The sequence below is a fragment of the Gekko japonicus genome, unplaced genomic scaffold (genome assembly GCF_001447785.1).
Source record: "Gekko japonicus isolate JY-2015 unplaced genomic scaffold, Gekko_japonicus_V1.1 scaffold175, whole genome shotgun sequence".
Classification (NCBI taxonomy): Eukaryota; Metazoa; Chordata; class Lepidosauria; order Squamata; family Gekkonidae; genus Gekko; species Gekko japonicus.
This window is the reverse complement of record NW_015166425.1, coordinates 207,503-234,286: the sequence shown is the minus strand read 5'-3', so window position 1 is coordinate 234,286 and position 26,784 is coordinate 207,503. Positions and strand designations below refer to the sequence as shown.

General features: G+C 50.3%; 2 protein-coding genes across 2 annotated transcripts in view; both read right to left on the bottom strand.

Moving 5' to 3' along the window:
• Window positions 1-1,171: 1,171 nt before the first annotated feature.
• Window positions 1,172-20,065, bottom strand: JTB (jumping translocation breakpoint). Its single transcript, XM_015411738.1, has 5 exons — window positions 19,938-20,065; window positions 11,681-11,721; window positions 7,143-7,228; window positions 5,006-5,079; window positions 1,172-2,050 (listed from the first exon to the last, which is right to left on the bottom strand). The coding sequence occupies exons 1-5, from the start codon at window positions 19,997-19,999 to the stop codon at window positions 1,894-1,896; spliced, it is 420 nt and encodes a 139-aa protein (XP_015267224.1). The 5' UTR covers window positions 20,000-20,065; the 3' UTR covers window positions 1,172-1,893.
• A 4,267-nt stretch (window positions 20,066-24,332) lies between these two features.
• RAB13 (RAB13, member RAS oncogene family) overlaps window positions 24,333-26,784 on the bottom strand; it is a 21,351-nt gene continuing 18,899 nt past the window's right edge. Inside the window, exon 8 of the mRNA XM_015411728.1 lies at window positions 24,333-25,145. Coding sequence (XP_015267214.1) covers window positions 25,074-25,145 — 72 coding nt within the window. The 3' untranslated portion in view covers window positions 24,333-25,073. The remainder of the gene's footprint in view (window positions 25,146-26,784) is intronic.

The window sequence follows — 26,784 nt, the reverse complement described above, 5'->3', positions numbered from 1 at the left end:
TCATTCGTTGACCGAAGAAGTACATCCCTTTGTTAGTCCGGCATCTACTGCTCATCAATATCATTACGCGCCCCCAAGTTCTAGTGTTTTGGGAGAGGGAGAGAAAGTTATCTCTGTCCACTCCGTCCGCCCTGTGCGTAATTTTATAAACCTGCATCATTATCCCCCCCCCCCTTTTCTAAACTTCCGCGGTAATGCTTATCTCGATCGCCCTCTTCTGCACTTTTCCCAGCATTGAAGTGTCATTTTCAAAATGCAACAACCCAAACCGGACGCGGCATTCCACACAAAGCTGCATCGCAGACGGCTACAGGGCCATGTGGGTGGTTTCAGACCTTTGTGTGCATTCTGTGCACAGAGAGGGGCTTTGCTGTCCTTTGTCCCTCTCTCACCCCGGCCTCTACCGCCTTCTGGAATGGCTCCACAGCCTACCACACGGAGGAGAGGGAGGGGCTGTGGCTCACGGGCAGAGCATCCGCTTGGCCTGCAGAAGGTCCCGGGTTCAATCCCCGGCTGCTCCAGTTAAAATGGCCAGGGTAGGAGGCACTGTTCCCTCTAAGATGAGGTAGTGTGAGCTAGCTCACATTCTTTTAGCCTCCGGCTCACACACATTTTTGTCTTGGCTCAGGAAGGGATGGCTCCAGAGCAAGCTAATTGATGCAGGAGCCAAGTTGCTCGCTCACAACTTTTAAGGCCACTAGCTCACAAAGTAGGATTTTTGCTCACGAGGCTCCACAGCTTAGAGGGAGCAATGGTAGGAGGTGATGGGAAAGACCCCTTTGCCTGAGACCTGGGAGAGCCGCTGCCTGAGTAGACAATACTGACCTTGATGGACCGAAGGTCTGATATAGTACAAGGAAGCCTCCTGTGTTCATACATAAAAGGAGTTTGTGTGTTCACACTCAAGAAGGATACCCAAACTGAGGATTTAAACTTCTGGAGCTCAATCGGGACACCTCTCCTCTATTGGGACAGGTATAGCACACCTTTTTCTAGGCAAGAAATCAGGGCCATGTCCATGGGCAATGCTCCCTCTAAGCTGTGGAGTCCTGTGAGCAAAAATACTACTTTGGGAGCTACCGGCATTAAAGTGGTGAGCGAGCGATTCGGCTGCTGCGTAAATGAGTTTGCTCTGGAGCCGTCCCTTCCTGAGCTAGGACAAAAAATGTGTGAGCCGGAGGCTAAAAAGCTGTACGCCGGCTCACACTGACTCAGCTCAGAGGGAGCGCTGTCCGTGGGGGTCCCCTGAAAGCCCTCCCACCCAAATACTGACTAAAACCAGACTTGATGAGGCTGGCTGCTCATGATCCACTGGAAGCATTTTTTTACCACCTTGTACGTCTTAATGACTGAGGGGAAGCTCAAATAACATATCGCGGAAGTGGCTGCACCAGAAGAGGCAGGGGACGGGACATGAGATCGTGTGGTTTTTCATTTGTCAAGGTGCCGAAAGAGTGATGGTTGGGTACGAGCTGGGTTACGAGGACCCGTCGCTTGCCCCGTTCTCCTTTCTGAATTGCAGGGACGGTCGCCAGAGCCCTCTGTGGTTCCGTTTTAATAAATACTGAGAGGTGTACAGCGGAGAAAGGCCAACATGCTGAGCCCAGCATGCACCGGGCCCACTTCATGGTGGGTTATGGTCGCCCGGTGTGGAGGGGTGGTGATGGAAATGACTGCAGCCCTCTGTACGGGCACCAGGGGCATCTGTTGCCTCCATGTACCAGTTCAAACTTTTGAGTCACGGTGAGTGTGGGAAACAGCGCCCCCAAGTGGCCACAGAGGGAGCTCCCACCAAGGAGGACGAGGATCCCTTTCACCTTCTGCAAGTCCAAAGGAGGGTTCACCCAACGGCTCCTTTGCCGCCCTTCCGTGGTGAAAGAGATGCGAGCGTGGCTAGATGGACTCGATTTGCTTGCGGACTTTCTCCAGGGCCTTCCGGTCCAGCATCCGGTGCCGATATACCACCAGCAGGGCGAAGAGGGCCGCTATGCCGATCATGGACCCCTCGAACTTCCAGAAGGCGTGGGCCTCCATCTCTACGGAGCGACAGCTGTAAAAGGAAGAGAGAGGATCGGCGTGAGGCCAAGGGGGCCAGGGGAAGGCCACTGTGAAACAGTCAGAAGAAATTGGGGGTGGGGTGAAGACGCCATTGATTTCAGCCAGGGCAGCTGCACTGAATCAAAATAGATAGGTAAAGGTATACTGCACAAGCGACCATTGCAGCCAGGTCCGTGGCTACGGTGGGGCTTTGGGGGGCTCTGCCCCCCTTCTTAAAGGCACAGCACCCCCCAAGAATTTGTCCTTGAAATGCTTTTTTCAATCATTTATAAACAGTTTTTTAAAGGCACTTGCTCCTTTAAGCAGAGTGGGGTGCTGCAGTTGACTAATTCCTGTACTGAGCAAGGGGGTTGGAGTAGGTGACCTCCGTGTCAAGAAACGGGCCTTCTTTAAGGGGGTTTTTCTGCCTAAGTGTTAGCTTTCTTGACTATAGAAGTCATCACCCCCACCTGCCGGCTTGTTATTAGAATTGTTCCTGAGGATGGCAGAAGTGCTTAACTGGCAGCAGCTGAGAGCTGTCACCTCATGTGGTTGCGATTTAGAGCTCCATCCTGGTAACAGCTTTCTATTGGCTAAATGCCTTTCTTTCTGCACTGAGAACTTCAGCCCCATCAGAAAAGTTTGCCCCACAAGCCACAAAATCCTGGCTACAGGCCTGAATGCAGCAACCCCCTGACCGAGGAACGCCTTTCAATTTTTCTAAGGTGGGACAAGTTATTGTACGATTTATAGTACAAGTACCAGGGAGGCACAACTCACAGTACTATAATATATAAAGCATCACAAGGGAATTGGGAAAGAAAACAGTAAGAAATAGGGTTGCCAAGTCGCGGCGGGGGATCGTAGGTCTTCACAGAATCCTTGCCGCGGTGACAGCGAGACGCGTTGCACCCGCTGTCGCCAGGATCTGATGCTACGCGTTGCTCTGGCAACGGGGCTCCAAACAGCCCCGTTGGCAGAGCGACACATAGTGTCATGTCCTGGCGACGCCGGTGCAATGCGTCTCACTGTCCCCGCGGCAAGGATTCTGCAAAGACATGCAGATCCCCCGCCGCGATTTGGCGAGATTTGGCAGGCCTAGTAAGAAAGGACAGTTTATGGATTCATTTCCCAGGACTACAGCAAGGAGCGCAACTCCCCCACCCTCACAAATGGCATTTGCACGCAGCAGAAAAAAAATATTTTGCATGCTGCGTGCCTGACCCGTGGAACTCCTTGCCACCAGAAATATAGCCAACAACACAGCAGAATTTTAAAAAGGACAAACTGGTCTCCAGGAAAACAGCAACTGCCAAAGAAAGGAAAGGAGGATTTTCCGTGCTTGGAATCAGGCTGTACCACTATCTAAAACACAGAGCGGTGGAGGTAGCCTCCAATGCTCCCTCTAAGCTGTGGAGTCTTGTGAGCAAAAATTGTACTTTGTGAGCTAACTGGCATTAAAGCTGTGAGCCGGCGATTTGGCTACTGCATCAATTAGTTTGCTCTGGAGCCATCCCTTCCTCAGCCAAGACAAAAATGTGTGAGCTGGTGGCTAAAAAACTGTGAGCTAGCTCACACTAACTCAGCTTAGAGGGAACACTGCCTCCTACCCTGATCATTTTAACTGGAGAGGCCGGGGATTGAACCCAGGACCTTCTGCAGGCCAAGCGGATGCTCTGCCCGTGAGCCACAGCCCCTCCCTCTCCTCCGTGTGGTAGGCTGAGGATCCATTCCAGAAGGCGGCGAAGGCCGGGGTGAGAGAGGGACAAAGGACGGCAAAGCCCCTCTCTGTGCACGGAATGCATACAAAGGTCTGAAACCACCCACATGGCCCTGTAAGCTGTCTGCGATGCAGCTTTGTGTGGAATGCCACGTCCGGTTTGGGTTGTTGCGTTTTGAAAAAGACACTTCATCTTAGAGGGAACACTGGCTAGCCACGTAGCTTAACCCTGCAAATACTCAGGGGCTTCACGGGGTGCAGTTCCAACATTAAGCCATCCCTGGTCTACCTGCCTTCAAGCTAGTTTTAACCACACCACCTCCCATTATTACTTTTTGGGTCAGTGCTCTTTAAGTCTGCCTTACTCCAAATCCACTTTCCCGTGTACAGCTCTTACTACTTCGCTTACAACTAGAGATGTAAAATTTCCGGAAATTTTGAAGCTTGGAAAAAAACCTTTTTTTTCCCGGGAAAAAACGAAATTTTTGGAAAAATGGAAAAAATGCTACATTAGCATTTCTTTTGTCTTTTCTAGATTGAAAGTCATTCTGTTACTTTAGGAACATAAAATATGAATATGGACATTTTTACTTGGCATGAAATTATTACAACTAGCATATTAAAAATATAGTGTATCCAAACAGTTATTACAAACAGAATACCCACCCATATGGAAAAACAAAACTGAAACTTTTTTATTTTCTTCTGACAATCGCACCTCCTAAAGGAAGAAATGCATCTTGTTCTTGCATTGGAGGGTTCAGTTTGTAACCTAGGACTTGCTTGTTCTCAGTGCACAGAAATTAGATCAATCTGATACATAATATATATATTTTAGAAATGATTTGGAAAATATTTGAACACCTTGTCTTAAAATATTTTATTCATCCTGTTAAAATAAAGTTCCATAATCAATTTTTTTTCTTTTTTCAATTTTTCCAATTTTTTGGGAAAAAACAAAAAAAACGTTTTTTTCTCGAAATTTCCCATTTTTTTTCCCGGGCCTTCACATCTCTACTTACAACTTAAGGGCTTCTACATGCTGCTGAGCCCCTTTCCCCCCGTGCCCAGAGATCCGTGGGCCCCTCGGCTTCCAATAGGGCCTTTAGTGCATCGGAAGGTCGACTAAGTGCTGACGGAGATCACCCCTTGTCCCTCCCAAGTCTGTGCCTTCCCCAGCACTGCTGCTGACCCCTGTTGGAGACAGGATACTGGAGGGCTGCCGGAAGCCACCGCTGCGGCACTCACCTCTTGATTTCCTGCTTCCCGCTACAGCTGATGTGCTCAATGAAGCCGGTCGTGCGGCACTCGGGGTTCCTTCTCTGCAATCAAGAGTGCATAGTTGATACCGACAATCAATTAACACTCGGGGCGAAGGGACCCCATGAACGCCCTCTGCTCTTTCCTTCCGTCTTAAAGACCACTCACATAGGTTAATTTATATATAAATATAGGGGAGTGGGTGCACCATCTATCCCCTCGTCTTTCATTACAGCTGAGGCCAAAGGCCGCACTTCTGCATGATGTGGCGTTCTGGGCTTTGATCGTTCAGGAGTCATACGGGGGGGGGGAGACAGAAAGGAGCTTTTCTGCAGCAGCTCTGCACAAGGTGGGATTGGTTCAGTCACCTGTTGAGATACAAAAGAGCTACCTACCCTCAGAAGAGGCTGCCCGCTGTGCCTCTGCATGAGACACTGGTTGAGGCTCACCTTCCTCTGACTAGGAGGCGTACCCTCAGGTGGCTCACAGAAAAACAGGAGGCTAAGTCTTACTCTTTCTAGAGGGCCTCTGATTAAAATTTATAAATATAATAAATATATAGTAAATAAATAAATAAATAAATAAATATATATATATTATTAGAGTTTAAACCGCCCTCCCCCAACCAAGGCATGGCTCAGGGCGGCATATAACATAATAAAGTCATATAGGGGAGTGGGTGCACATAATAAAGTCATACAGTCCATCATAAAGCAAACTTAGAAACAGTAAAAACACAGGAATTAACCTAACAGACGATGCTAACAATTTCAGGAGTGCCACTGCCTCGTGGGGAGGCGGGGGGCGGAAGTGCCAGAAGGATGTAACCGTCGCTGCCCTCGACCAAAAGCCTGGCGGAACATCCCTGCCTTACAGGCCCCTGTGGAATTGCATAAGATCCCGCAGGGCCCCTGATGTCATTTGGCAGAGAGTTCCACCGGGTCGGGGCCAGGACCAAAGAGGCCCTGCCCCTGGTCAAGGACAGCAGGACATTCCTAGGGCCAGGAATCACCAGCAAGTTGTTATTCGAAGAGCTCAAAGCTCTCCCGGGAACATACCGGAGGAGACGGTCCCGTAGATCAATGTTCCCTTTAAGCTGTGTTAGTGTGAGCTAGCTCACCGTTTTTTAGCCTCCAGCTCACAGATTTTTGCCCTGGCTCAGGAAGGAGGGCTCCAGAGCAAACTAATTTAATGCAGCGGTCAAATGGCTTGCTCACAACTTTAACGCCAGTTAGCTCTCTCAAAGGAGAATTTTTGCTCACGAGACGCCACAGCTTAGAGGGAGCATTGCTCCAGAGCAAACTGATTCATGCAGCAGCCAAATCGCTCGCTCCCAACTTTAATGCCAGTTAGCTCTCAAAAGAGAATTTTTGCTCACGAGACGCCACAGCTTAGAGGGAGCATTGCTCCAGAGCAAACTGATTCATGCAGCAGCCAAATCGCTCGCTCACAGCCTTAATGCCAGTTAGCTCTCAAAGTAGAATTTTTGCTCGCGGGACGCCACAGCTTAGAGGGAGCACTGCTCCAAAGCAAACTGATTCATGCAGCGGCCAAATCGCTCGCTCGCAACTTTAATGCCAGTTAGCTCACCAAGTAGAATTTTTCCTCGTGAGACGCCACAGCTTAGAGGGAGCATTGCTCCAGAGCAAACTGATTCATGCAGCGGCCAAATCGCTCGCTCCCAACTTTAATGCCAGTTAGCTCACAAAGGAGAATTTTTGCTCGCGAGACTCCACAGCTTAGTCTCGGCCTTGGCTATTTATCAGTCAACGGATTCATCCCACACCTTCCCAGACAAAACAGATCAGAGAAGCCAAAGAATGCCAGTCTGCAGAAGCAGGCTAAAGGAGCGGGAGGGCTTTGCCGACCCTTCTCATGCTGATGGCTGATGGCGGTGCAGGCCAAGGGAGGGGGAAGGACCCAGGCGCCGCTGGCTAAGCAGGCTGAGCAGGGGAGCCCTGGGCTCTCTTTCCTTCCCCCGCGGAATCCAGCCCTGGGGTCGAGCGAGCTGAGGCTGCCGCGTACGGGCAGGGGTTGCAGAGGCAAGCGTCGGTTTGGCAGAGCTGCTGAGCTGTGGCCAGCCCCCCCCCCCAACACCGGAACAGCCTGGAAAAGCCCCACTCACCGCCTCGAAACTGGAGCACGGGGAACACGGCTGGGTCACCACAAAGTCCTCGGTCCGCCAACACAGAGAGGCCTTGGACACGTTCACTGTGGGGATCGAAAGGGGAGGTCGGCTTCCTGAAGACACCCTCAAACGTGCATTTTTCTTAAACACCTCTTGATTTAGGGGCTTGCTCTGCCTCGGCCTTTTGACGGTCTTCTCCCGGGGGAAGGGTCTGTGGCTCAGTGGTCGAGCCTCTGCTTGGCGTGCAGAAGGGTCCCGGCCAGTGTTCCCTTCCCGCTAAGATGAGTTAGTGTGAACTAGCTCACAGGTGTCTTTTAGCCTCCAGCTCACACATTTTTGTCTTAGCTCAGGATGGGATGGTGTCAGGTTCGGACCCCCTGTTGTGATCAATTGCACTGTCCTAGGTTGCTAATGAAGAAGAAGAGATTGGATTTATACCCCACCCTTCACTACCCAAAGGTGTCTCAGAGCGGCTTACAAACTCCTTCCCCTTCCCCTCCCCACAACAGACACTCTGTGAGGTGAGTGGGGCTGAGAGAGCTCTGACAGAAACTGCTCTTGAAGAAGAAGAGATTGGATTTATACCCCGCCCTTCACTACCCAAAGGAGTCTCAGAGCGGCTTACAAACTCCTTCCCCTTCCCCTCCCCACAAAAGACACCCTGTGAGGTAGAAGAAGAAGAGGAGGAGATTGGATTTATACCCCGCCCTTCACTACTCAAAGGTGTCTCAGAGTGGCTTACAAACTCCTTTTCCCTTCCCCTCCCCACAACAGACACCCTGTGAGGTGGGTGGGGCTGAGAGAGCTCTGACAGAAACTGCTCTTTTTCAGGAACAGCTCTTATCAGAACTACGGCTTGCCCAAGGTCATCCAGCAGCTGCAAGCGGAGGAGTGGGGAATCAAACCCGGTTCTCCCAGATTAGAGTCCGCGCACTTAACCACTACACCAAACTGGGTCTTCCTTTCGCTTTTGTAACCCACCCTGCCTGCTTTGCCCACTTTGCAGATCCGGTTTTGCTTATTATCCTTATCAGTCCTCCCTGACATTCCTGGGGGGGGGGGGAGACCATTCACCAGCTGGCCTTGTGGCCTTGGGAGAGATAAGACTTTAGACATGGCCAGTTGGGTCGCATAGTCTTTCATGACCTGTAATAACGGCTTGGGCGTGTGTGACGTATGTCTGGAAGGCGGGACCTGTTTCCCAGTTACCGATCCCGTGCTTTTGCCCGCTAGTTCTGACAAAGGTGTTCACCTTTACAGAAGTCCAAATGTTGCCAATAAACCTGACTAAGGAATATTGTGTGGAGAGTGGTTTCTCTGGAGGGCTGACAGATGGCCCCAGAGCAAACTAACTGATGCAGCAGCCGAATCGCTTGCTCACAGCTTTAACGCCAGTAGCTCACAGAGTAGGATTTTTGCTCACAAGACTCCACAGCCTAGAGGGAGCGTTGGTCCCAGGTTCAATCCCTGGTAGCATCACAAGTTAAAAGGACCAGGCAACAGGTGATGTGAAAGCCCTCTGCTTGAGACCCTGGAGAGCTGGCTGCCAGTCTGAGTAGGGGCTGTGGCTCACTTGCAGAGCCTGTGCTTGGCGTGCAGAAGGACCCAGGTTCAATCCCTGGTGGCATCTCCAGTTAAAAGGACCTGGCAGTAGGTGATGGGAAAGACCCCTGCCCGAGACCCTGGAGAGCCACTGCCAGTCTGAGTACACAAGACTGTGATAGACAAAGGGTCTGAGTCAATATAAGGCAGCTTCATGTGTTTCTATATCCCTGTGCAGCAACTATGGTCATCATGCAGCCATCTGTCGGCTATCCAGAGCTCAGGCCTTTTGGTATAGTGGTTAGAGTGGGTTTGGGAGAACTGGATTTCATTCCACACGCCTCCACATGCAGCCGCTGGGTGACCTTGGGCCAGTCACAAGTTCTCTCAGAGCTGTTCTCTCAAGAGCAATTCTCTCAAGAGCTCTCTCAGCCTCCCAGGGTGTCCGTTGTGGGGAGAGGAAGGGAAGGGGACAGTATGCCGCTCTGAAACTCCGAGTGAAGGGCAGGGGGTGTCAAACCATATTCTGGCTCTGTGGGAGAGATAAGAGGGACCCCCCTCTTTGGTGATCTTCAGGAGGTGCTGCAAGGCCTGCCTGTTTTGCCAGGGCTCTGGAGGGAGTCTGAATTGGCTGGCATCTTTTAAGGGGGGGGAGGAGAGAGGCAGACAACCCGTGTCTGCTATTTTATTTTTGGTTTCAGCCTGAAAGTGTTTTTAACTATTACCGCAAGCCTCCTTGAACCACAAGGAAATGTTTTAAATAACAGATTGATAAAATTTGCTGCCAGAGGATGTAGTGATGGCCACAGGAATAGACAGCTTTAAAAAAGGGATTAGATAAATTCATGGAGGACAAAGTATCAATGGCTGCTAGACATGGTGGCTGAGGGGAACCTCCACATTCGGAGGCACTGAGCCTCCGAATCCCAGAGCCAGGAGGCAACATCAGGGGAAGGCCTCGGCCCCTCTGCACTGTTCTTGGCCCTCCAGAGGAACTGGTTGTGGCCGCTGTGTGAGACGGGATGCTGGACTAGATGGACCCTCACTGGTCTGACCCAGCAGGGCTCTTCTGATGTTCTTATGAGGGGAAGGCCTCGGCCTCTCTGCCCTGTTGCTGGCCCTTCAGAGGAACTGGTTGAGGCCCCTGTGTGAGACAGGATGCTGGACTAGGTGGACCCTCAGTGGTCTGATCCAACAGGGCTCTTCTGATGTCCTTATGAGGGGAAGGCCTCGGCCTCTCTGCCCTGTTGCTGGCCCTCCAGAGGAACCGGTTGTGGCCACTGTGTGAAACGGGATGCTGGACTGGATGGACCCTCACTGGTCTGACCCAGCAGGGCTCTTCTGATGTCCTTATGAGGGGAAGGCCTCGGCCTCTCTGCCCTGTTGCTGGCCCTCCAGAGGAACCGGTTGTGGCCACTGTGTGAAACGGGATGCTGGACTGGATGGACCCTCACTGGTGTGACCCAGCAGGGCTCTTCTGATGTCCTTATGAGGGGAAGGCCTCGGCCTCTCTGCCCTGTTGCTGGCCCTCCAGAGGAACCGGTTGTGGCCACTGTGTGAAACGGGATGCTGGACTGGATGGACCCTCACTGGTCTGACCCAGCAGGGCTCTTCTGATGTTCTTATGAGGGGAAGGCCTCGGCCTCTCTGCCCTGTTGCTGGCCCTCCAGAGGAACCGGTTGTGGCCACTGTGTGAAACGGGATGCTGAACTGGATGGACGCTCACTGGTCTGATTCAGCAGGGCTCTTCTGATGTCCTTATGAGGGGAAGGCCTCAGCCTCTCTGCCCTGTTGTTGGCCCTCCAGAGGGACCGGTTGAGGCCACTGTGTGAGACGGGATGCTGGACTGGATGGACCCTCACTGGTCTGACCCAGCAGGGCTCTTGTCCTTATGAGGGGAAGGCCTCAGCCTCTCTGCCCTGTTGTTGGCCCTCCAGAGGGACCGGTTGAGGCCACTGTGTGAGACGGGATGCTGGACTGGATGGACCCTCACTGGTCTGACCCAGCAGGGCTCTTCTTAGGTTCTTTAGAACAGCAGTATCACCAAGGCAGAGGGCTATAAGGAAAAAGAATCTAACCGATTTCAAGCAGGAGTAGCGAACAACCGCCACCTCTCTAATTGGCACATTCAGCCATCTAAGGCAAAGAGAGGGTTTGTTCCTCCCTCCCAAGGTGCCTGTGGTGGGGAGAGGAAGGAAAGGTAATTGTAAGTCACTCTGAGATTCCTTAAGATAAAGAAAACCAGGGTAGAAAAACCTACTCTTCTTCTACTGCCTGGGTGAATTACATGGAGATGCCAAGGACTGAACCTGGGACCTGCCCACTCTGGGTTTGGAAATTTCTGGAGATTTTTTTTTGGGTGGGGAGAAGAAGAAGAGGAGGAGGTTGAATTTATACTCCACCCTTCACTTGGAGTCTCAGAGTGGCTTACAATCTCCTTTCCCTTCCCCTCCATACAACAGACACCCTGTGAGGCAGGTGGGGCTGAGAGAGCACCTTTGAGGACTGCCCTTGAGAGAACAGTTGAGCGAGAACCACTCAAGACCATCTTGTTTACAAAAACCACTTTATTATTGTTACTGTTGTTAGTATCCATGATTTTATTGTTTTATCTGGTTTATGTATGGGCGCATGCCCCTTGTAAGCTGCCTTGAGCCCGCTTGCGGGGAGGGCGGGGTAAAAATGTCTAAATAAATAAATAAACAGTTCTGAGAGAACTAGTGACTGACCCAAGGTCACACCAGCAGCTGCATGTGAAATCAAACCCAGTTCGCCCAGGTTACAATCCGCTCTCCTAACCACTACACCAAACTGGGGAGGGCAGGGTTTGAGGGGAGGACAGACCTCCCTAGGGCATAATGCCGCAGAGTCCACCCTCCAAAGAAGCTCTTTTCTCCAAGGGAACTGATCTCTGGAGTCTGGCTACTGGTTGTAATTCCAGGATATTCTCAAGCCCCCTCCTGGGAGATGGCAGCCTTACTGCCGCCACTCACCTGTCGCTTTCCCATCAGTCTCCAAAGCCACCGCGGCCGATCTGTAAAGGAAAAGAGCAGAGTGGTTAGAAGGTGCCAGATAATTCGCAGGAAGTTAGAGTAGCTCTCTGGCCGGTTTGTCCATCCGTACAAAGAAGAAGGAGGGCTGGGATTTATACCCCGCCCTTCACTACCTGAAGGAGTCTCAGAGCGGCTTACAAACGCCTTTCCCTTCCCCTCCCCACAACGGACACCCTGGGAGGCAGGTGGGGCTGAGAGAACTCTGACACAAACTGCTCTTTTTCAAGAACTACGGCTTGCCCAAAGTCACACCAGCAGGTGCATGTGGAGGAGCAGGGAATCAAGCCCGGTTCTCCCAGTTTAGAGTCCGCCGCTCTTAATTATCACACCAAACTGGCTCTCAAAGGAGAGCGACTGCGTGAAAATTCTTTGGGCCATCGGTGGCCCTCCTCTGAAGGGACAAGATACTTACAGCACAACCCTATTGGTCTGAAATCTGAAGGAGGGGGGGGAAACCCATCTACCGTACAGATGATCTGCCCTAAATACTAGTGAACCTGAACCCTGCGATACATTCCAGGCTGAAAGGAGCTGAAGCCCTAAACTGTTAACAGCTATCCATCAAGCTTGCCACCCGCTTCCTTTACCCCCATATGTTGGGGAAATGAGGGCTACAGGAACCTTTTTATGTACTCCCATTCCCACTGTGTCCGTTTTGGGAGGGAGAGAAGCTGGCTTCCCAACTGCATCGAGAGGGAGTTGTTCTAAACCAAAACTCAAGTTTATTCCAGTACACACTCTGAAGTCAGGAAACACTTTTGTAGCATTTCAGTTTTCAAAACAGGATATCTCAACACAACCCCAATACGTAAACCGCGCGCTTGAAGTTCTATGGCCTGGGTCACACGGGCAGGAAAATGCGGGGGGGAAGCGTGGCTGTTTGCCCCGGGGCAAAATAACACGCAGTTGCGCCAGCAGACGTACCGTGGAGGTCCTGTGGAGGTCTCATGAAGGTCCAGTGGTAGGGGGGAGGTGCCGAGCACACCACAATCCTGCGCCGCGGCAAAGAAGCGGCGCAGCGTGGCAAAGGGGTGTTTTTCTTCCGGACACCAAAGTGTGCGCATGCCCTGTTGGGTGTTTGTGCGCATCCCATGGACAGTTGGGGGGGAAAAAACCCTTTATACAAGGGGGCATGGGCAGGCGCCGGAACTACCACCAGAAACGCGATCAGACGCCCGCCCTTGCCCCGCGGTTACCGGAAATGAGTACCTCCGAGGTACTAGTTTTTAACCGCGCATCTTCGGCGGGAAGCCTTGGGTGAGCCACGGGAGCTCTACACTTCCCAGATGTGGTGGTGTGATCGCGCCTGGAAAATCCGCCTATCTTCCGTCCCTCTAGCGTGCCTAATGCTCCGTGTGACCGCAGCCTATAAAGCATATCCTAGGTTGCTCTGCCAAGACCCATCACTGAGGGTGCCTGGCCAGAACAACTAGGAACAAAACTGAAGTCAGAGATTAATATTAACAGCCTGTGCCACCAAAGACATCTACAGAAGACCTGCGAGCCGGCCATGGGAAGAGAGATAGCTGATGGTAGCCATCATGAACTTTGCTATTATAAATCTAGCACTTTAGGGAGTTACAAGTGTTTTAATACTGTTTTAAATGTTCTATTCCATTACTAAATGTTCTTGCTGATTTTATGTAAGCCACCCTGGGCCAGCCTAGGCTGGGAGGGTGGAGTACAGATTTGATTAAATAAATAAATAAAAGTACCCTTTCCCAACCCTAGGGGCTAATGTGACTGTCAGTCACGTCTGTGACTAGCGTTTGACATACATCTGTGACATACACAGCAAAGCTCAGCCCACCCAGTTTGGCGTAGTGCTTAAGTGCTCGGATTCTAATCTGGGAGAACCAGGTTTGATTCCCCACTCCTCCACTTGCAGCTGCTGGATGAACTTGGGCAAGCCATAGTTCTGTCGGAGCTGTTCTTGAAAAGAGCAGTTTCTGTCAGGGCTCTCTCAGCCCCACCTACTTCACAGGGTGTCTGTTGTGGGGAGGGGAAGGGAAAGGAGTTTGTAAGCCGCTCTGAGACTCTGAGTGAAGGGCGGGGTCTAAACTCAATCTCCTCCTCCTCCTCCTCCCATTCTTCCTGTCTCTGGGGTCAGGGAGGTCAAGGAAAGCTGGACTGAGCTATGTTGACTCAAGAGAGTTGAGGCTGACTAAGAGAGTCCCAGGAAGCTAGCTTCAGATACTCTATTCAGAATTTGATAGTGACTCCTGACGTCTGCAAAGTATAAACATTCCCAGAAGGCAAAAGTCATGTGAGGCAGAAGTCATGTTACCAGGTTATCGGTACCAGCAGGGCTCTTTTTGTAGAAAAAGCCCAGCAGGAACTCATTAGCATAATAGGCCACACCCAACAGCAGGACCTCATTAGCATATTGGGCCACACCCCCATGTTACCAGAAGTGTGGTTATCCAGCCACACCCACCTTTTGTTGTCAAAACCCAGGGCTTTTTTTTGTAGCAGGAACTCCTTTGCATGTTAGGCCACACACCGCTAATGTAGCCAATTCTAATGAGTTTCTGTTGTTGGGTGTGGCCTGTTATGCTAATGAGCTCCTGCTGGGCGTGGCCAACTCAGGAGCCAGCCGGAATTCGGTTCCTGTTCGTTCCTGCCCAAAAATAGCCCTGAAGGCCGCAGCACTTAGCAGAGTCCTGAAGCCTTCTGGGAAACAGAACCACAGATTCAACTGTAGAGGCTAATCACTGTAGAAATTAAAGTGTCACAGGTGTACCAGAGGTTTAGCAGAGGGCTGAGGCACAATCCAGCACTAATTCCGCGACTGGGCAGGGACCGGAACCCTCGTCTAGTGACTTCCAGCCCAGATTTCCACCCCCTGCACTATTCTGGCATCCCTTTCTAAAAATGGCTGCGGGGGGGGGGGGGTAAACTGCAGAACGACGGCCCTGCTGCTTCTGCTGGTTTTATTGCCATCGTTTTCTGGTCTTCCCTTTAGTGCTTTATTTGCTATGGATTAAGATAGACTGGAACCGACCAGTGTCCACAACACTGGATGGCAGCCAGCCCTGACGGCCCAAGAACAGCAATATACAAACTATTTTTTTATGGGGGGGGGGGGAGAAGAGATTATTAAAACCGTTATCCTCAAGCCCTAGGATCTTAGTTCTTGTGGCCCTTTCTTACATGCCCAGGGAAATGCCGATCACCACTTTGGGATCAGGAAGCCATTTTTCTCCAGGCCAGTTTGGATGGAGATCCTGGAGGTTTTTTGTCATCTTCTGGGCATGAAACAGGGGTCACTGGGGGTGTGTGTGGTGGGGAGGTATTTGTGCATTTCCTGCATTGTGCAGGGGGTTGGACTAGATGGCCCTGGAGATCCCTTCCAACTCTATGATCATCTATGCTTCTATGAGCCCAGTTCAAGTTGTTGGTTTTGTCCTTTAAAGCCCTACTGGCTTGGGTCAGAGATACCTGAAGGATTGTCTTCTCCCACATGTTCCTGCCTGGGAATTAGATCACAAGGAGACGCCCTCCTGACTGTCTCACCAACTACAGAGGCTTGTTTGGTGGGTGTATGAGAGAGGGCCTAGTCTGGAACAACCTCGCTAGGGAGGTGCGCCTGGCCCCCTCTTTGTCGAACTTCAGGAGGCTGCTGAAGACAGTTTTATGTAGGACTTCTATTGATGGATTTAGTTTTTATTATCGGCAGTCCTAACGTTTTTAAATTGCAACATCCCATGGGTTTTTATAATTGCTGTTTTTATTGTGTTTTTATACTATTTTATTTCTATCGGAAGCCACCTTGAGTTCTGCAAGCAAGAAAGGTGACTGATAAATGTTTTAAATATTTTTTTTATTTTAAATAGATATTATTGGGTAGAGACAAAAAACCCTGACAACCTTTTCAAAGGGTATCTTCAAAAGACAGTCCTAGTGGTTAGAGAGGCAAGACTAGGATCTGGGAGAACCACGTTCGAATCCCCAGTCTGCCATGGAAACTCACTGGGAAACCCAGAGGCAGTCATACAATTTCAGCCTTACCTACCCCACAGGACTGTTGAGATAATTAAATGGAGGACAATGTAAGCTGCTTTGCGTTCCCACTGGGGAGAAATGAATTAAATAAACAAATAAAATACTAGAATGGAGACGATACATTACTAGTGGCAAGCACTGGAAAACAAGAACAATTTGAACCTACAGCCAGGTCACCGAAGAGAACATTTTTGTTATCAGTTACAGGCTCCCAGATAGATTCAGGTGTTCTGCTGTTTCAGACCAACAAAGCTACTTTGTTCAGCTCCCAGATAAAATCACCCCACCATATTGTCCGGGCAATGATCCTGCTTTCTCACAAGCCTTTAGCAATAGGCCTGTCCTCACCTACAGACAACTCCCCACAACTCTAAAATCACAGCATACCAGCAACAGTCCACCTAACGAAGAAGAAGAAGAAGAGATTGGATTTATACCCTGCCCTTCACTCTGAATCTCAGAGCGGCTTACAAACTCCTCTCCCTCCTCCTCCCCACAACAGACACCCTGTGAGATAGGCGAGGCTGAGAGAGCTCTGACAGAAACTGCTCTTTCAAGAACAGCTCTGACAGAACTATGCCTTGCCCAAGGTCATCCAGCAGCTGCAAATGGAGAAGTGGGGAATCAAACCCGGTTCTCCCAGATTAGAGTCCACACACTTAACCACTACACCAAACTTAACCACTACACCAAACTCAGCGATCAGCTGCCAACTCCATATCTACTCAAGATCACACCATCAGAGGCCTGAATCACACCAGCCGTACCTTTAGGGCCTCACTCAGCCGCTCATTCAACAATGGGACACACCAACCATGTCCACCTGTGGATTAAACAGAACATGCAGGCCTGTGCTAGAAAAGGGGGCAAGTCCGACACAAAATAACAGCCCAAACTTGAAACCAGTGAGACAGCATTTCTGTTTCTCAGGATAACCTGAAAGTCCCAGTTCTTCAACATCAATAAAAATTTCTACAGAAGATTCCAGCATGCAATTGCTAATTAGAATCTACCAGAAAACTTAGTGCTATGCATAGGCATTACACTAACTTACCTCCTACTGCAATTAGTTGATATTTAATTATTATATACTATGTGCCTAAGGGGCTGCGGTGGCTCAAGTGGTTAAGATGCTGAATTGCAGATCGGAAAGTCAGTAGTTCAGCAGTTCAAGACCCGAGTGCTGCATGATGGAGTGAGCTCCCGTCTGTGGCCCCAGCTCCTGCCAACCTAGCAGTTCAAAAGCAAGAAATTGCAAGTAGATAAATAGGTACCGCTTTGGTAGGAAGGTAACAACGTTCCATGCGCCTCAGCGTCTAGTCATCCCGGCCACATGACCACGGAAACGTCTTTGGACAGCGCTGGCTCTTTGGCTTGGAAACGGAGATGAGCACTACAACCCTAGAGTTGGGTTCGACTGGCTTTCGAGGAAGGGAAACCTTTACCTTTACTATGTGCCTACACTGCTCCAGAGTTGGAAGGGACCTTGCAGGTCATCTAGTCCAACCCCCTGCACTCTGCAGGAGCATAACCGAAAGATAACCCTACAACATACCTGAAAGATGGTTTCTTAAAGATCACTATGGCATCCATTAAATGAGTCCTTGTTTTAGTCATCATATGCCCTACACTTGCGCGAGGCATTCGTGGATGCTGGAAATCGAATTTTTTGTTATCTGTCCGTATTAGAAATTTTAACTCTGTATGTATTGTATTTTATCATTACATTGTATCTTAACTGTTGTGACCCGCCCAGAGCCTGCTTGCGGGGAGGGCAGGATATAAATCCAGTGATAAATACATAAATAAAATAAAAATAACTCACTATATTGATCTTATATAAATTTGAGCTTTGTAAAGAAACACCACAAGCTGCATCCCTTGGTTTCACTGTTTCCAGTTCCATCACCGACCTCACTTCATGTATCAAAGTAGGCACAAAAGCACACACTACGTTATGACAATTAAAGTATCACAGGTAATCAAGTCTGCTTCTATTTATGTACAGCCTCAATTAAGACCAGGGCTTTCTGTCTTATAACATAAAGCAAGTCAACACACCATAGTAGAATTTTATGCTGTCACCAAGTTACTGTGCTTAGAAAACCAGCATGGTGTACTAGTTAAAGAGTCAGACTGGGATCTGGCCAGACGGTGATCACAGCCATGAAATTAAAAGACGCCTGCCCCTTGGGAGGAAAGCGATGGCAAACCTAGACAGCATAATAAAAAGTAGAGATATCACCTTGCCAGCAAAAGTCCACATGGTCAAAGCAATGGTATTCCCAGTAGTCATGTATGGCTGCGAGAGTTGGACTATAAGGAAGGCTGAGCGCCGAAGAATAGATTCTTTTGAACTATGGTGCTGGAGAAGACTCTTGAGAGTCCCTTGGACTGCAAGGAGATCAAATCAGTCAATCCTAAAAGAACTCAACCCTGGCTGTTCCCTGGAAGGCCAGATAATGAAAATGAAGCTCAAATACTTTGGCCACTCAATGAGAAGGGAGCACTCACCGGAGAAGACTCTGATGCTGGGAAAGATTGAAGGTCAAAGAAGACGGGGGCGGCAGAGGATGAGATGGTGAGACAGTGGGTGCGGTCAGATGGTGTGCTGAGAGCGGGTTAAACTACTCCAGTTCTAACCAGATTATATTTGATCTGGATAATCGTGATCACGCTTTGTAGGAAAGCAGTGCAGAAGAATTCACTATTCTCCTGACTGGAAATTGGGAACCCAAAGGTATTTGTGTGCTAACAGCATGAGAAGTCTGGTGATTGCCTACGCAGTCAATTTGGCCTTGGAAGTGATAACAGAGAACTTGCCTGCACACACACATTCCTTAGTTCATGACTAGGATGCTGTAATGTATGAAAGAGAGGAGGAGGGAGGAAATGGGGGGAAACTGAGCTTATAAATAAACGCTGGGAAGCCGAGAGGTTTCAGATCAGTTCCTGCAGCCGTTTGTGTCCTGTCGTCTTTGCATCGTTTGAACCCTGCACCCCCACACAACAAGTGGCACAACAATGCTTACCTCCCTTATCCCGCCTCACCGCGCAGTCACATCGCTCCGCAGCGTCTACACTGCTGACACGCGGGAGTGTGTGTTGGCGGGTCCCCCCCCCTTCAGTTTGCACATGTGCATAGGTGCCCCTCTGTAGAAGGGGGGGAACTATCATGGCACATGTGCAAAACCACCACGGTGAATCAATCCAAGCCCTCCAACAAAAGATTCCCATTTAAATGTTTAACCCGAAAATGGCCTCCATGAGATCCCGAACTCATCTAAACGCTAAAACAAGTGACCGTTTATATGTCGGTTTTCTAAACGCGGTGGCGGAGCTCCACCTATGCACATACCGCCAAAGCATAAAAAAATGGCAGGCGAAAAGTGGAAGCCTCGGGCAGCTTTCGAGTGGGGAGGGGGTTTAAACTGGAAGTGGCTCAACATCACAGGAGCGATCAGACGTCAGAAAAGTGTGGCTAGAACTGGAGAATCAGGAAAACACGACTTGGGGACCTGGTAACAAAAAACTCCATTTTAAAGGGGGGTTGAGCCAGAAAGCAACGGCTGGGGATGGTGCGCATTTGTTGGGTGTGTGAATGTGGATATAAAATCCGTTACTGAAGCGTGCCAAAAGCAGACTAAATGGCCCACCTGAACGCACCCAGTGTTATCGAGGCAACGAGCATGAAATTAAGCAAACTCCGGAGCACGACAGAAGACAGGAGGGCCTGGCATGATGTGGTCCATGGGGTTGCGAAGAGTCGGACTCGACTGTGCGACTGGACAACAACAAAAAAGATCTGGGAGACCCAGATTCAAATCCCCACTCTGCCATGGATGCTCTCTAGGTGTCCTTGGGCCAGTCATACCCACTCAGCCTAACCTACCTCACAGGGCTGTTGTGAGGATTGAAGGGAGGAAAGAACAAAATAAGCCAGTACGCCAAACAGGTCCCCACTGCGGAGAACAGCAGGTTATAAACAAATTAAATAATTTACTTTGTCACAGGAAGGCACTTCTGGCACTGTATGGGCTTTTAACCCCAGTATTTTACTCTATGGCACCTCTTCATGCGCCTGATGTAGATCCTACTTCGCAAGATTCGGGGCCACAATAAGCCCCTTAGCCTGGAATACGTCACAAAAAGACTCCTTTTAGTTTCGCCTCCCCCCCACAGCGCCCCTTACCCAAGAGGTGGAGCTATGAGCCCCACAAGCGTAGCCACCACAAGGCGCCATCTTGGCCCCATCGTCGCTGCAAACGGGCCCTCCTTTTACTCGCTTCCGCCTCACTCCACGGGCGACGCCATCTTGGGCGACAGAGAGCATTCTGGGATATGGGAAGAGGAAGGATTCTGCGCAGGCGCTAGCAGAGGAACAACACGCCGGGCCTTCTCCCAAAGTGATACAGCCTTCGTGGTCCTAAACCAAAACTTCCGGTCCCCGATTGCAGCGTGTGGCTTCCCCATGTGCGGGGCATAAGACGTAGAAATACAATGCGAAGTTAGATTAGGAAAAGCCCGGCACAAGAACTTGGAACCAACAGGCTCCTTTTTACTGCTGCATAACTAGTAAAGGTAAAGGTTCCCTTGCTCGAAAGCCAGTCGAATCCGACTCTAGGGTTGCGGTGCTCATCTTCGTTTCCAAGCCGAAGAGCCAGCGCTGTCCGAAGACGTTTCCGTAGTCATGTGGCCGGCATGACTAAACACCGAGGCGCACGGAACGCTGTTCCCTTCCCACCGAAGTGGTACCTATTTATCTACTTGCAATTTCTTGCTTTCGAACTGCTAGGTTGGCAGGAGCTGGAACTAGAGACGGGAGCTCACTCCGTCATGTGGCACACTCGGGTCTTGAACTGCTGAACTACTGACCTTCCACAGCCTGCAGTTCAGCGTCTTAACCACTTGAGCCACCGCAGCTCCATAAATGGAGGAACATAAATGGCGGGGGGCGGAGAGAAGAACGGCCATGCAGTGCCTTTCAGAGGGAGATTGCGTGCAAGCTGAAGTTCGCCAGGTACAGCCCTCCCCTTTCACAGCGCCTTGCACCTGTTGAATTGATGTCTGCTGCTGGGCAGTTTCTTGAAAGCACAGGCAGCTCCCGCATTCGAAGCCCAACTAGATTTGCCAGCCTCCAGGGGGTGGCTGGAGCTCTCCTGCAATTACAACGGATCTCCAGGAGACAGAGATCAGGTCACCTGGAGAAAATGGCCGCTTTGGAAGTTGGACTCTATGGCGTTATGTCCCAAACTTTGGCCTTCTGAGGCTCCACCACCCAAATCCCCAGGTATTTCCCAACCTGAAGTTGGCAACCTAAGCCCGACCCTGTATTTTGTCACAGCATGATTGCAATAAAAGCTGATCGGTCCCGGCCTGGCAGCGATGAAAGGGTGCACCGTCTGGGTCGCGCAGCCTGTCATCCAGGTCGCAGTTAAGAGGCACGGCTGCCCCAGGGTCTCCATTGGCTGAACGGGGCGTCGCTAGCGAAAAATTTGCTTTTTATAGTAGGCATTGGAAAAAATCTCTCGGTTTTGAACCCGAAGTGACTATGATAACTACGAGTCTATCTCTATAGCCTTCCAGTTTCCCAAACACGAAGTATTACTACCATAGAGAGACCGACAAAATAGAGCGACACGATCCTGCGTTTCCCAGGTCCGGCCAATGGGGACTTCCTCTTTCCTTCCGCCTGAAGGGCGCGCTTCGAACGCTGGCGCGCGTTGCCGTGGCGACGGAGGGGGAGAGGCGTGGCTGCCATTTGGCAGGTTCTTTTTAGCAACACAGTCGAGGGGAGCGCCTTTCATATTTGCATAATAAATTTGAATAAATAAATACGCCATCGGTGAAACAAGCCGGTTTGTATTACACGGGGGGGGGGGGGAATGTTTTGAACAACTCTGTTAGGCGGGCGGCCTCCAGGTGGGCCCGCTGCCTGGAGATCTCGGGATTACAGCTCATCTCCCGACTACTGAGATCAGTTCTGTTGGAGGAAATGGTTGCTTAGGAGAGTGATCTTTATGGCACTGAGGTCCTTGGTGGTGTGGTGGTTAGGAGCACTATCTGGGAGAATCGGGTTTGATTCCCGAGTCCTTTACGTGCAGCCAGCTGGTGTGAACTTGGGTCATAAGAACATAAGAGACGCCAATGTTGGATCAGGCCAAAGGCCCATCCAGTCCAACACTCTGTGTCACACAGTGGCCAGAAATACCAGTGCCATCAGGAGGTCCAGCAGTGGGGCCAGGACATTAGAAGCCCTCCCACTGTTGACCCCCCCCCAAGCACCAAGAAGACAGAGCATCACTTGCCCCAGAGCCCCTAGCTATACCTTGTGGCTAATAGCCACTGATGGACCTCTGCTCCATATGCTTATCTAATTCTCTTTTGAAGCCTGTAGCTGCCACCACTTCTGGTGGCAGTGAATTCCATGTGTTAATCACTCTGGGTGAAGAAGTACTTCACACACATTGATTATGTTGTTCATAATATCTGGTCCATTTCACTAAAATCCCAAATTTAAAATTTTATTTTGCCTATTCTGAACATCATTTTTAACCCTTTCCTGTAATGATCAATTCAGATTGGGACCACTGTACTTAGGGAGAGGGGGTTTAATGTCATAACATTTCCCAGCAAATAGTAAACAATAATCTTACCATATGGTAAGCAAATTCAAAGGCCATTTTACAAAATTATAGGGGTGTCCTTTCCAAGTCAAAATGTTTCTTTTTATCAGGGCATGTTGATACACCACAAATAAACAACAATGAACAGGCAATCCCTAAATCTTGGTGCTCTGTCTCTATACATTTGAATGGTTTGCTGCAGGTGGTACCAAAAAGAGATCCAAAACGGGTCAGTCACAAGTTCTCTCAGCTGTTCTCTCAAGAGCAGTCCTTGAAAGAGCTCTGTCAGCCACACCTACCTCCCAGAGTGTCTGTTGTGTGGAGGCGAAGGGAAAGGAGATTGGAAGCCACTTTGAGACTTCTTCGGGGAGTAAAGGGCGGGGTATAAATCCAATCTCCTCCTCCTCCTCCTCCCCAAGCTCCACCTCCCAAATCTCCAAGAATATCCCAACCCAGAGTTGGTAAGCGTGTTCCTTGCCCTGCAAATACAGGGGCTGTTGCTAAGATGAGAGCCTCACAGGATTATGGAAGCTACCCCCTCCCTCTCAAAATGGCTTGCCTTGCCCCCACTTGGGAGGTGTGTGGAAATGCCCCATGAGTCTGTTCCACACGCGCACGCATTCTCACCCTTGCTAGTCAACATGGGGTTCCCTCGGGAATTATTTTTATTAGAAAGGCTACTATGTGTTTGGGCTTCTAAATAAAATCCTGGCATTTGGGGTAGAATGTGAGTCTGCACACGGTATGTACGGCACACGTTTCTTCTGCTAAAAGAAGCCGCTAAAAGAGGATTGCCAACCTCCCACTATTACAACTGATCTCCAGGTGACCCCCAGAGCAAATGGCTGCTTTGAAGGGTGGACTCTATGGCATTGTACCCTGCTGAGGTCCCGCCCCAGCCGAGACCCTGCCCTCCCCAGGCTCCATGCATTTCCCAACCCAGAGCTGGCATCCCTAAAAGGACCCAGGCATGTGCAGAATTCATAAAGATGCAGCCTTTACATTTCTCCAGGGAGCCTGGGGGAGGGGCACAGATGGCCCCCTTTTTAATCCTTGCAACCACCTTGTGATATTGGGGAATACTGGTTTGGCTAAGACCACCTGGTAAGATTGATGGCAGCGTGGGGATTTGATCCAGGGCACCCCCTAGCCGTAACATTTAAACAATTACACCAACTTGGCCCAAAGTGGAGAATGCCTCTCATCCTTTTCAAAAACGCACCTTGTTTTATGATGAGGGCTTTGAGCATAAACAGAGTGCTTGCCTTCTGAATAGAAAAAACACCACTTTGGTGTACTGGTTAGGAACGCAGACTCTAATCTGGGAGAACCCGGTTTGATTCCCTACTCCTCCACATGCAGCTGCTGGTGTGACCTTGGGTCAGTCACAAGTTCTCTCTGAGCTGTTCTCTCACGGGCAGTCCTCAAAAGGGCGCTCTCTCAGCCCCACCTACCTCCCAGGATGTCTGTTGTGGGGAGGGGAAGGGAAAGGAGATTGTAAACTGCTCTGAGACTCCTTCGGGTAGTAAAGGGTGGGGGTATAAATCCAACCTTCTCTTCTAAAAAATGCTCCTAACTAACAACAGTTGCTCTGAGCTTGTGAAAGATGGCCCCCCTGCCCTGTGATGTAAAAAACACTCTCACTGAGCTGAGCATGCTCTTCCTAAAGAAAAGCAGCTTATTATTATTTTAAAAGCTCCTTAAGGTACCCTTTAAACAACTGCCAAGCAATAATAAGATGAGTATGAATTAAATCCCCTCTTTGCATAAGCTTTGCCCTCTAGCTACAACCAGGGCCTAGTGTGCTGATTACACATCACACCCAAAGCACTCCCTCCTTGTCCCAAGAACTCAGGGAGGGGTTCGTTCCACCCACCCCGAAGTTGCAGTTTCAACAGGTTTCAGCACCGAAGTAACTGCAAATATTTAATACTGTCAAAGAATTACAAAAGGAGAGCGACAGACGCATCTGTGGTTATATTATTTGAGGATTCTGACGTACATGTTTGACGATCCCACGTAGGCATATTGGAGAGACCTTCTAGGGTGGAGGCAGTTTGGTCTTCTCCCCCAAAAGGATCTTGAAGTGGGTCAAAGTCTTTCCTATGAACCGTACAGTACACAGTCTCAGTGTAGTATGAACAGATTCTCCCAACAGCATTGTTGTGTGAAGGCACCCTGCTAAGAAGCAGATAAGCAGGCTGGCTCAGGGACCAGCGAGCACCATCCTGTGATGTCCCTGAAATTCTGGGGGTTCGCTTGCAGCCCACTATATTCTGGCCCGATGGTGGCTGATTCTCCCCGGCTGATTTCCCCACTTTTAAGACCGATCTCCATCCTAGTTGGCATAATCCCCTCAATATTCATTCGCAGGCATATTGAGGAAGCAGCCCCTCAATATTCATTCGCAGGCATATTGAGGAAGGAGCCCCTCATTTGTAGGCATATTGAGGAAGCAGGAGGGAATGTTGGGGGGAGGGAGTCCCAGCCTCTGAGCCTCACCTGCTGCCAGTCTCTGGGAGCCAGCCCTAAACTGGCTTGCAAGCTCTGAGGTTTTATTAAGCAAAAATTAGCCTCCCGCACTGTCCGGGGAAGAACCTGGAGGCGTTTGGAATGGAAGAGAGGAATTGGCACACTGGTGCCCAGTGCCGAGGCTCCACATGCCGTAGAATAGCAAACAGCAGCTTCTGAGCGGCTGGCTGCTACACCAAGGAACACTTGCTTCTGCTCTTCTGTGATCCTTTCAGGTCCAAGGACCCCTTGTTGCTTTGACCCTGAAACAGGTAAGGGGGGGGGAATTAGAAGTGAGATACAAGCTGTAGCACTGAGACCCATCAGCTGTGGAAACGGGGTCTGTCTTTGGAGAGAATATATCGGAGCTCCAGACAGTGCAATCCTAAGAACGCTTCCCTAGGAGTAAGCCCCACTGGATACACTTCAGTAGCATTCTGAGTAGACCAATTTAGGATTGCACTGAAAAGGTCCCCTGCCCAGAGAGTGTTCCGAGCCTCCCTACCCACGCCAAATGAATATGATATCTCGCAGAACTGCTGGCATGCACCACAATTCTGAACTCCCCGAAGGAAAGAAAAGCCCGGATATCACAAGGATTCTGCGCAAAAAACCCCAGCAGTATTTCCATGATCAGTTTGGATGGTTATCACCAGGGTCATTTCCTGCAGGAGTGCACAGGGAGCACAGCTCCGGCAGTAAAGAGCCCAGGGGGCGGGCACATGCAACAAGCCCCACCCCCTGCTCCCAGCAGCCCTTAGTCAGAGCAAGAAGCAGCCAGGTAAGTAGCAGAGCCCCCCCCCAGCCCCCCGGCCCAAAACAGTCCAGTGGCACCTTTAAGACTAAGTTTTATTCAAGTACAAGCTCTCCCTCCTCTGCGAGGACAGATCTACACGTTCCTCCCCCCCTCCAATAGCTAGCAATCCAAAACAGTCCAGTGGCACCTTTAAGACCAAGTTTTATTCAGGTACAAGCTCTCCCTCCTCTGCGAGGACAGATTTGCACGTTCCTCCCCCCCTCCAATAGCTAGCAATCCAAAACAATCCAGTAGCACCTTTAAAACCAAGTTTTATTCAGGTACAAGCTCTCCCTCCTCTGCGAGGACAGTTCTGCACATTCCACCCCCTCCCCCCCAATAGCTAGCTATCCAAAACAGTCCAGTGGAGCCTGAGCGGTGCCTTCTGACACACTTCCGGTGATGTCAGGGGGTGTGGCATATGCAAATGAGGTATGCTAATGAGCTCCTGCACCTCTTTTTCTACGAAATGACCCCTGGTTGTCACTGAAGTGGTGATCACGATTAAACTGTGATTGGTTTGGATGGAGAGAGAGAGAGAGGTGCCGGAAATCTCAAGAGGGAAATGAAGTGGCACACCCAAGCGCTTGATGGTTGATGCCAGGATCAGCGGTGTGCTGTCGAGCACTGGGAGTTGACACCCCAACCTCCGATCGCTCCCCCCCCCCCCCCCCCCCAGGCCCTGGACTCTCATAAGAACATTACTGATGGGTCAGATCAGTGGTCTATCATCTGTTCACCAGCTGTGGACAGAAGTACCTGCTTGAAAGAAAGAGGCTAAGAACACAAGACCATCAAGTACTTCCTTCACTATTTGCTCCCATCTCAGGGTACCCTGAGTATGCAGTGCCCCACTACCATACCGAATATCTTCACGGTACATTTTTTCAAAAAAGTCTAACAGTAACAGTGGCCGTCTCCGCAGTTTGTGACAAAGTATTCTGGAGGTCAGGTCTGTGTAGGGTTGCCAAGTCCTATCTTCACCCCCAGAGGGGGACTTTGGGGGGGGCCTTCCTGGAGGGGGTGGGGCATCCCCGGCGTGATGACGTCATGTTGGGGACATCCCCGCCCGCCCACCTGACAGTGGCGCCGGCTCCCCGGCGGTA

What these genes read in the sequence shown, in the direction of transcription:
- JTB (XM_015411738.1), bottom strand. Translation starts at nt 19,999, where the DNA reads ATGGGGCCAAGATGGCGCCTTGTGGTGGCTACGCTTGTGGGGCTCATA. An exon ending in CTCATAGCTCCACCTCTTGG is followed by an intron (nt 11,722 to 19,937) that starts GTAAGGGGCGCT and finishes TTTCCTTTACAG; the next exon opens with ATCGGCCGCGGTGGCTTTGG. An exon ending in CGTGCTCCAGTTTCGAGGCG is followed by an intron (nt 5,080 to 7,142) that starts GTGAGTGGGGCT and finishes TCTTGATTGCAG; the next exon opens with AGAAGGAACCCCGAGTGCCG.